This window comes from Harmonia axyridis, chromosome X, assembly GCF_914767665.1.
Source record: "Harmonia axyridis chromosome X, icHarAxyr1.1, whole genome shotgun sequence".
NCBI lineage: Eukaryota > Metazoa > Arthropoda > Insecta > Coleoptera > Coccinellidae > Harmonia > Harmonia axyridis.
This window is the reverse complement of record NC_059508.1, coordinates 18,654,777-18,665,483: the sequence shown is the minus strand read 5'-3', so window position 1 is coordinate 18,665,483 and position 10,707 is coordinate 18,654,777. Positions and strand designations below refer to the sequence as shown.

At 44.4% G+C, this 10,707-nt stretch overlaps 1 protein-coding gene across 1 annotated transcript; it reads right to left on the bottom strand.

Annotated features, from left to right (window-relative positions):
- Positions 1-4,977: 4,977 nt before the first annotated feature.
- On the bottom strand, positions 4,978-6,192 carry LOC123686558. Its single transcript, XM_045626786.1, has one exon. It carries the CDS (start codon positions 6,190-6,192, stop codon positions 4,978-4,980), a length of 1,215 nt encoding a protein of 404 aa, XP_045482742.1.
- Positions 6,193-10,707: the final 4,515 nt, after the last annotated feature.

The window sequence follows — 10,707 nt, the reverse complement described above, 5'->3', positions numbered from 1 at the left end:
AACCAATAAATTAAGTGTATAAGGACGCACACTTTTTCTATGTTCATTGTATACATAGTAAAAACTACAATGGTCATTATTTTATTATTAACTCCACTCACCTCCTTTCTGCACTGTAACGGAGTTTCAGCATTCTGCATTTTGTTATTTTTTGCCTTAGTGAAGTTTATCCGAGACTGCTCCCTCAATTTTTGCTTTTCCAAGCGCTTTTCTGTATTGTGGACAGCCACCTGTCGCTGCCCTGTGTCCCGTTATTTTACATATTGGGCACGCTTCCTCATTCGCACAATCTTTGTTTTTGTGGCCGTCTCTACCGCATTTATGGCAAAGTTTTGTTCTATCGGTCCCACTACATTTGCTTGCTGTGTGCCCGAATTCCCAACATCTATAGCACTTGTCCAGCTCTATCCTCCGCTCGACCGTGCACATTGTCAGACCTATTTTCAGTGGCTTCTGTAGGAGGAGTTTTGCCACATCCTCATTTGTGGTGACCGTGACAGCCTGGGTTTTATTCCTGTCCGGTCTCACACTACTGATCTTCATATATTGTGAGCCCCTATCGCCTAATCTGACTAATATTGCCTTTTCCACCTCCTGCTCTGTCACTAGCTCGTCCATACCTCTAATATGTAGGACCGAAAGTTTCTGGTCTTTGGCCCAGCGACAGGTGGCTTTTATCTTACCGGGTGCCTTTTCCAGCACCTCCTTTAGGGTCTTCATATTGTCTTCATCTTTTTCGAGAGTTATAAGCATCTTACCGTCTCGCGCGCTCCTGATGGATTTGATTGCCTTGTTTGCTGGGTTATTTTCAAATTCTTTTTTTACAGCTTTTAGTGTTTCCGTATAACCTCCGCTTGAGGTATCCACGACCAGCGCATATGTTTTCCTTTCTTTTAGGTTCTTTGTTTGCCCACTATTTTCCTCCTCTTCTCCCTCGTCGTAGACTACAACTCTCGTTGCCGTACTCAGGAAAACCACCTCTAACATTTTTCTCAATTTTTGGGTAGACATTCCTTTTATGCTATGCATTGCTATTACTTCTTCACCGACCAGTTCATTTCTTAGTTTCTCCAGACCTTTCCACACACTTTCTTTTTCCTCGCTGTCATACACAATCTTTACTACCTTGTCTTTTCTTTCTTCCTTTTTCGTGGACCTATTTACCGACATTGTAAGTATTTCAAAATCTTCCTTGATTTCTGCGAGTACCGGAAATTTATTTCTGAAGGCTGCTGTATTTTTTTGTTTCATTTCAGGGTCGTTTTTTTCCACCATCACCACTTTCGTGTGAGGTGACTCCCACGGTCTTTCATGTGTCACCTCTGTATTGATGAATATTTTTTCATCCCATTCCTCATCTTTTATTTTCTGAAAATCTTCAAACTCTATAATGCCAACCAGCGAATTTACTGTGTTTTTTGGATCGTGCCATTGGGTTGACCCATCCTTTCTTCCTAACCTGGCGTCGAAACTTAACTTAACTTAACTTAACTCAACTCAACTCAACTCAACTCAACTCAACTCAACTCAACTGAACTTAACTTAACTTAACTTAACTTAACTTAACTTTTTTTTTTTTTTTTTTTTTTTTTCGGTTGTGGAAAAAATCTGCAAACAGATTCGACTGCGACCCGTGTCGCAGGATATGTCGGGATGGCGGGATGTTGGTGCCGACCGACTAAAAAAACCACAACAGATGGTGTTTATAGTGCCAGGTCGCCTGGAAAGACATATCTTGTCCAGTCATCGGCGATCCAGCACCTAATTCCTTTCTATCTATACTACTTCTAGTATCTACATTACTCACCCCTGTCTTTCTCTATCCTCTCTTTCCTTCCTGCACATCACTCCGGTCACGAAATCGTAGACCTCATTCCAGTATGCCACGCATTCCACCATCTTCCTCATAATCTCTTCCACAGGGGGCAATTGGCCGATATTCGCCACCAGATCATTTCTCTGGTCTTTCCATCTTTTGCACCGGTATAACATGTGCTCCGGGTCATCCCTATCCTTGCATACAGGACATCTGTCGTTCTGCGTCTTTCCAATTCTCATAGTGTACGAACCGAAAGATCCGTGCCCTGTCATAAATTGGGTGAAGAAATAGTTTGTCCGCCTATGTTCGCATCCGATCCACCCCACCAAGTCCACCACTAGTCTTCGGGTCCAACCCGCCACTCTATCCTCTCTCCTCCACCTTTCCTGCCACTTTTTGGTTGTTCTTACTCTGGCCATTCTCCTGTTTCCCGGCAACCTTCCCCCCACAGTATAGAGGAAGCACCTCTCGGCCACCATCAGGTCAATCGGTGGGTAACCCGATATAACCTGGACCGCCTCCGCCGAGACGGTTCTGTAGGCAGACGCAACACGCAGCAGGCCCAGCCTCTGCGTAGACACCATCCTCCGCATGTTCCTCTGCACCTTCAGTGCGTCCCGCCAAACTGTTGCTGCGTACAGGAGCTGACCATGCATCACCGAGCAAAGTATGCGACGCTTCACGTATCCTGGGCCACCGATGTTTGGCATCAGCTTCCTCATTGCTTCGACTTTTGCCCTTGCTCTATCGGTCACCGCCTCGACGTGACCTGAAAACTTCCCTCCTCTTGTGAACCTCACTCCTAGGTAGTCCAAATGCTGGGATGATTTTATTTCTGCCCCTTTTATTGTGACAGTCACGCTGGCTGACCTTGGTCCTTTCAGGACGACCATCTCCGTCTTCTGCAGAGCGATCTGGAGGTCCCTCTCTTCCAGCCACAGTGCCACGATCGCCACACCGGCTTCGATTCTTCTCTTCACCTGATCCTTGGTATCTCCTGCCACCACCATAAGCAGATCGTCCGCGTATGCGATCAAACGAGCGCCCTCTGGCAATGTGCGCCGCAGAACCCCATCATAAAAGATGTTCCAGAGAACCGGGCCGGCCACCGAGCCCTGCGGGACCCCCCTTCCACATTTATGTCTAAATTTCCCGGCCTTCACCGTCCTTCCACTGAGGTAATCCCTGAAGACTCTCACGAGATACCCGCTAACCTGGGAGGCCTCCAGATCCTCCACAATTTGATTCCATCCAGCCATGTTGAAGGCGTTCTTTATGTCCAGCGTGACTGCCACACACCACCTGCCCTGAGCTTCCTGAACTGCCTTCCGCAGCTCCATCATAGCGCTCACCGTCGACCTTTTCTTTCTAAAACCGTGCTGGCTCGGTGAGAGCACCTCCCTATGTTCCAGCTCCCACTCGAGGCGGTTGACCAGAAGTCTTTCGTACAACTTGCCAAAGGTGTTGAGCAAGCAGATCGGCCTGTAGCTGGACGCCAGAGCAGGGTCCTTCCCGATCTTAGGAATGAGAACTACCCTACTCTCCCTCCACTCATCTGGAAACCTAGACTCTCTAACTATTTTATTTAACATTGCCAGCACTTCTCCCTGCAAGAGGTCACACACCACCTTTAACGAAGCCACCGTCACTCCATCTGGTCCTGGTGCCTTTCCATTTTTCATTGCCTTCAAAGCCTCCTTGAGCTCTGCAGGCTCGAACTCCTCCACCGCCTCCTCTTCCAATATAGGCAGGATCCCGCTACTGGTTACAGCCATCACAGGGGGAGGGAACAGCTCCCTCACAATCTTTTTTGTTTTCCGAAGGGTAAGCTGGCATGGTTTCATAGCATTTCGCATGACCATCTTATATGCGTCCCCCCATATATCTTCATCCAGCTCCACCAGAGTTTCCTTCCATGCCTTCCTCTTTGCTGTTCTTATTTCGGTCTTCAAAATTCTTCTTTTCGCCCGTAAATCCTCCTCCTCTCCGTTAACTACAGGGATTCCACCTGTTCTCTTTCTTGTGTAAGCTCTCCTGGCTGCGTTATACTCCCTTCTCATCCTGCCTATTGTGTCGTTCCACCAATATGGACTCTCATTTCCCATCCTCCTTCCTTCCATGGTGGATTTTTTGTGTACATTCACGATGTCTTCATATAGAGAATCTGTTCCGTCTTCCTTTAGCTTGTTGATCATCTCCTTGAATTTCTCCATATCTACAGTATACTTTATCTTTGTACCCTTTTTCTCCACACAGCTGTTCTCCACTGTGTAGTATATATGGCCATGGTGAGTGAATGGATTCTCGATCCCGATCTCCCAGTCCTTTACCCGATGCCTGGCACGTTCAGACGTCAATGTCACGTCTATATGTGTGTTGGAGGCCCCTCTTACGAAAGTTGCCTCCCCACTGTTGGCTGCCTTCCAGCCCAGTTGTGCCAACCACTCCTCCACATGCTCACCTCTCGCGTCGCTGCACGGTGCTCCCCACATTGTAGACTTGGCATTTATATCTCCCACCACCAATGCATCCCTGCTATGTGCCATGGCATCCGCAAAGACCGCATCCATCCTTTCCTTGAAATGGTCTAGTGGAATATTCGGTGAGACGTAAATTGCATACACGTGAACTCTACCTATCTTCACATGCACGAAATCATCACTTTTGTAAACCTCATCTAAAAGGATCGAGTTATCCATCACTACCACCGCCACATCTTGCCTCCTATCGGCTATCCACCCTTTTCTGGTGCAAAGCTTCTTGTTGGGCTCAGATATTATAATTACATCCACGCAATTTTTCAGTGCTCTCTCCCACATTATGTCATGAGCATCGCGGGCTCTCCCTAAGTTCGTTTGCATTATGTTGAACATTTCGGCGAAGAAAGGTATACAGGGTTTACTCCATAAGTAGTCCGCACACTATACAACATGTAGGTATATATAGAACTATCAATAAATAAGACAACACAAAGCGAATAAATAAATAAATAAATAAATAAATAAATCAATAAATTAACAGACAAGTGTATAGATAAAATGGTAAATATAGCTCTTCTAGTTGTATAAATAAGATATTGTAGATCTGTACATATAAGACGAGATAATCTTTGTGCCTTCATCTTAGGCGTTTTCCTGTCAACTGGCTTCTTATATTGTTCACAAGCGAAGGCTGTTTGCATTTCCTGCTTCTCTCCTGGCTCTCCCGAGAGCTCTTTTATATTGCGGGCATTTACTTGTGGCGGCCCTGTGGCCCACCGCATTACAGATGGGACATTCTTCCTCGTTAGGGCATTCCTTGCTTTTGTGACCCAGCTTTCCGCATTTGTGGCACATCTGTGCCCTGTCTATGCCTTTGCACCTATTTGCTGTGTGTCCAACCTCCCAACATTTAAAACATTTTTCCAAGTCAATTCTTTGTTCGACTTGACATTTTGTAAGGCCTATTTTGAGGGGTTCTTTCATGAGATCTCTCGCAACATCTTCACTCGTAGCAACCGTGATGGCTTGTGTATTATTTCTATCTGGTCTGAGGCTACTTATCTTCATGAAATGATGTCCTTCTCCGCCGGTTCTTTCGTATATTGCGGTTCTAACTTCTTCCTCCGTAGTCAGCTCGTCCATGCCCCTTACATGGAGTATAATTTGTTTCTGGGATTCAGCCCAACGACATGTGGCTCCTATTTTTTCAGGTGCCGTATTGAGCGCTTCTTTGAGACTTTTCATCTTTTCATCGTCTTTGTCTAAGGTTATTACCATTTTTCCATCCCTAGAACTTCTAATGGTTCTGATGGCTTGTTTTGCCGGGTTATTTTCAAACTGTTTTTTAACATTTTTTAGTGTCTCCTTGTACCCATTATTTGCCGTCTCTACTACAATTGCATAGGTCATTTTCTCTTTGCTTCGTTTTTTGTCTCTATCAGTTTTTTCGCTAATATTTTCATTAACAATGCTTATTTTTGTTATCGAACTGAAGAATATTACCTCCAGCATTTTCCTCTGTCTTTCGATTGACATTCCTTTCATTTTGTTGATGGTCAGGCTGTTTTCCTCCGCTAGCTCTTCCTTGAGCTTCACCAGACTCTCCCATATGTTTTGGTCGTCATTATTGTCATATATGACTTTCACCACCCTATCCTTTCTTTCCTTCTTCTTCGAGGACCTGTTTACTGAGACCGTCACTATCTCAAAATTGTCTCTGATTTCGGACAATATGGGGAACTTCTCTTTGAACGCAGCTTGCGTCTGCCGATACATGTTTGGATCATCCTTCTCCACCATAACGACCCTAGTATTGGTTGCTTCCCACGGCTTACCTTCTGTTATTTCTGTGTTTGTATAAAGCCGGTCATCCCATTCCTCCTTCTCAACCATATGGAAATCTTCCAGTGTTACAACTCCTGCTAAGGAGGTTAAGACTTTATGCGGGTCAACTTAACTTAACTTAACTTAACTTAACTTAACTTAACTTAACTTAACTTAACTTAACTTAACTTAACTTAACTTAACTTAACTTAACTTAACTTAACTTAACTTAACTTAACTTAACTTAACTTAACTTAACTTAACTTAACTTAACTTAACTTAACTTAACTTAACTTAACTTAACTTAACTTAACTTAACTTAACTTAACTTAACTTAACTCAACTTAACTTAACTTAACTTAACTTAACTTAACTTAACTTAACTTAACTTAACTTAACTTAACTTAACTTAACTTAACTTAACTTAACTTAACTTAACTTAACTTAACTTAACTTTTTTTTTTTTTTTTTTTTTTTTTCGGTTGTGGAAAAAATCTGCAAACAGATTCGACTACGACCCGTGTCGCAGGATATGTCGGGTTGGCGGGATGTTGGTGCCGACCGACTAAAAAAACCACAACTTATGAAAAGGACGTCCCTTCCCTGGAAAAGGCATCTCTGCCTGGGCGTCGGGGAAAGGTTCCTGGTCTATGTTCCACTGCCTTGTTCGCTTTCTCTATCCTGTTTCTCCTTCCTTTCCATCACCTCAACAACGTAACTATACACCGCACTCCACACTTCCTTACTCTCCACCATCCGCGGTATTATCCCCTCGATCTCCGGCAAGTCCCCTATCCTTTGTACCAGTCTTATCCTCTCCATTTTCCATCTTTCGCAGGTATAGAATACGTGCTCCGGGTCGTCCTGCTCCTGACACACTGCGCACAGGCTATCTCTCGTCTTGCCAATCCTATACGTGAAGGTTCCGAAGGAACCATGGCCTGTGAGAAATTGCGTAAAATAGTAATCCGCCCTCCTATGTCTGCAGTTTACCCACGCCTCTATACTTGGAATCAGCCTCCTTGTCCAGGCCGCCGTCTGCCACCCTTGAGACCATCTTTTCTGCCATTTATCAATCGATCTTCTCCTGGCCATCCTTCTGTTTCCTGCAAGTCTGCCTCCGATGGTGTAAAGAAAGCATACTTCTCCTATCATTATGTCTATGGGTGGGAAACCCGATATCGCCTGCACCGCGTCAGCTGACACCGTCCTGTATGCCGAGCATACTCTCAACAGTGTTTTTCTCTGTAGGGAGATGAGAGCATTCTTGTATTTATCCTGCTGAAGGATCTGTCTCCATACAGGCGCGGCATAGAAAATCGTCCCGTGCATCACCGAGCAAAGAGCCCTTCTTCCAAAATAACTTGGTCCGCCTACGTTCGGAAGGATCTTCCTGATGTTCTCCACTCTGGTTTTTGCCTTCTCGATCTGGTTTTTGATGTGTCCAGAGAAATTCAAATTTTTGAGCAGTGTGACCCCCAGATATTCCATGCTCCCAGACTCTGTAATTTCCTCTCCGCACAGCACTATTTTCATTTTTTCTCTCTTTCTCGGTCCCTTCACCACCAGCATCTCCGTCTTCTGTACCGCAACCTCCAGACCATTTGTCCTCATCCAGCCCTCTATCTTTTCGAAGGCGTTCTCAGCCTTTCCCTTCACTTCCTTTTCTGTTTCTCCCTCCACCATGACCAGGAGGTCATCGGCATAAGCTAGGGTTTCTACTCCTGGCTCGTGGGGCAGTTCGAGAACCCCATTGTAGCTCAGGTTCCATAGTGGTGGACCTACTATCGAGCCCTGGATCACTCCCATCGTGCATCTATGCCTAAGCCTTCCCATGACGATAAACCTATCCCTGAAATAGTTCTCCATCACCTTGATCAGATATCGACTTACTCCTTTTTCTTTCATGGCCTTTGTTATATTTCTCCAAGGGATCGAGTTGAATGCGTTCTTAACATCTATTGTTACAAGGATATACCACTTTTTAGTCGACTCATTTATCTTTCCCTTCAGCTCCATTATTGCAGTTGTCGTCGATTTTCGCGCCCTGAAACCATGTTGTCTCCTCGATAGTATCTTCCCTTCGTCCAGTTCCTGGTTCAATCGTTCTACGAGGAGCTTCTCGTAGACTTTACCTACAGCGCTGAGGAGGCATATTGGTCTATACGCCGATGGCTGACACAGATCTTTACCTGGTTTAGGGATCAGGACCACTCTCGCTGTCTTCCACATATTTGGGAATTCGCAATTCCTCAGAAGCTCGTTGTAGAAGCTTAGCATCTCCTCCGGTATCTGTGCATATGCCAGTTTAAGGATTTCATTAGTAATTCCGTCCGTTCCCGGTGCCTTCTTGTTTTTCAAAGAGCCTATGGCGTTTTTGAGTTCCATCGGTGTGAAGTCCTCTTTTGGTGGGTTTTCTACTATAGTCCTCACTAATTTCAATCCCGTTGATGGGAATAACGTGGTTAGAATATTTTCGACCTCCTCCTCTGGAATTTTATATCTTGTAGTGTTACCTCTTAGATTTGACGTTACAATCTTGTATCCCTGTCCCCATATATCCTCATCGAGTTCTGTCAGTATGCTTCTCCACTGCGCGCTCTTTGCGCGTCTTATGCTCCTCTTTAGGTTTCTTCTCTGCTGCCTTAACTGCTCTCTCAAGTTCTCTATGAGGTTGTCATTTTCCGCTTCTCTGCCTATCGATCTTTGTAAGGTTCGTCGAATTTTCACACACTTCTTACGGGATTCCTCGATGTCTGGGTTCCACCAATATGGTACGGTTCTTAATTTCTGTCTTATTTTTGAGGCTTGTTTGTAGGCATTCATAAGTTTTTCATAAAAATTTCCCTGCGCGGTTTTAAGTGTTTCCGTAAGGACTTCTTGTTTTATCTCGACAACCCTCGGTTGGCAATTTCTCTTGTCCTTGTCGCCCTTCATTTCAAAATATATGTGGCCGTGATACGTAAAAGGGTTTTCGTTCTTTATTTCCCATCTCCTTATTTTCTGGCTGAGAGTGTCCGAGCATAGGGTAACATCTATGTGGCTCCGTGAGTTGCCTCTGATGAAAGTGGGCTGCCCTGTATTCATGGCCATCCAAGATAGCTGTGCTGTCCAATCTTCCACATGACCGCCCCGTGCATCCTCAATGGGAGATCCCCAGAGATGGGACTTGGCATTTACATCACCAATCAGTACGGCTTGCTTTCTGTGTCTTTTCAGGTCTCTGAATATCTCGTTTGTTTTTTCCTTGAAGTCCTCGATAGCTATATTTGGCGATATATAAACTGCGTAAACGTAAACACCATTTATTCTTACGCGGACATAGCCCTCTTCCCTTCTTATTTCACCTGCTTCCACAGCTCCATTCAGAAATACTACTGCCACATCACTTCTTTTGTCCGTTAACCAATTTTTTGATTGGCACATTTTTTTGTTCGGCTCGGCTATCACCACAATGTCACATGCATTTTGTTCTGCAGCAGCCCATGCTATGTCATGAGCGGCTCTCGATCTACCGAGGTTCGTCTGTAGAATCTTAATCATAACAAATAAGTATATAACAGGCACAAGCAAATAAATTAACATATGTATGGGAAGGACAACAACTGTTTCGGGTGTATATGGCCCTAGACAGTTTCACTTTAAAAATATCACAGATGCGTTGACTAGCACTCGATCTACCGAGGTTTGTTTGTAGGGTTTCAAACATAATAAAATTTGGGATAAAATCAATAAATAAATAAACTATAATATCACAGCTGGGTTGACTAGTGAGTTACTGTAGCATTTTTTCAAATGCTTCGTTTTTTGGAGTCTGCGTTTCGTCTTTACTTTCGATTTCCGAGCAGATATCATCTGTCTCTTTCATCTCTGTTTCGGGTTCATCATCGTACACTTCGTTCATCCTCTGGTTTCTTTTTTCAATGGCTAGTGCTTCCCTGAAGAACTTGCATCTTCCTGATCCTACTGAATGGTCATCTTCATTGCATAACACGCAATGGGGTTTATTTTCGCAGGTTTTTGCTGGGTGACCTTCCTGTCCACATTTGAAGCATGCATTCCTTCTATCAGTGTCTTTGCACTTGCTTGTTAGGTGTTCGTAGCTCCAGCATCTGGTACACTGCCTAAGGTCCACCCTCTTGGTGATTTGACAGTTCGCGAGTCCTATTCTCAGCCTTTTTATTTCACCAATTTTGGAGTATGAACCTTCTTCGATCTTAACTGTTACGGCTTGTGTGTCGTTTGCATTGGGTCTCAATTCCCCGACTGCAATTTCTTGTTTATCTCCAAGAATTTTTTTTAAGGCTTCCATCACTTCTTCCCTAGATGTTTCTGCATCCATCCCTCTGATGTGCAGTGTCTCTTTCTTTTTGTTCGTTCGAAGTAGATTATGCTTCGGGTGCCCTTCGATTTTATTCATAACTTCAGTGAGTACCTTGCAGTCCTCTTCGCACTTATCCATAGTTATAATCATTTTTCCTTCTTTAGTGCTTCGTATTCCGCGTATGGATTTTGAGGCTGGTACGTTCCTGAAGGCGTTCCTGACGTTTTTGAGAGTTTCTCTATATTCCCCGTCCTTGCATT

Bases quoted from the DNA above. Each gene is read 5' to 3' on its own strand.
- LOC123686558 (XM_045626786.1), bottom strand. From the start codon at position 6,192: ATGGTTGAGAAGGAGGAATGGGATGACCGGCTTTATACAAACACAGAA.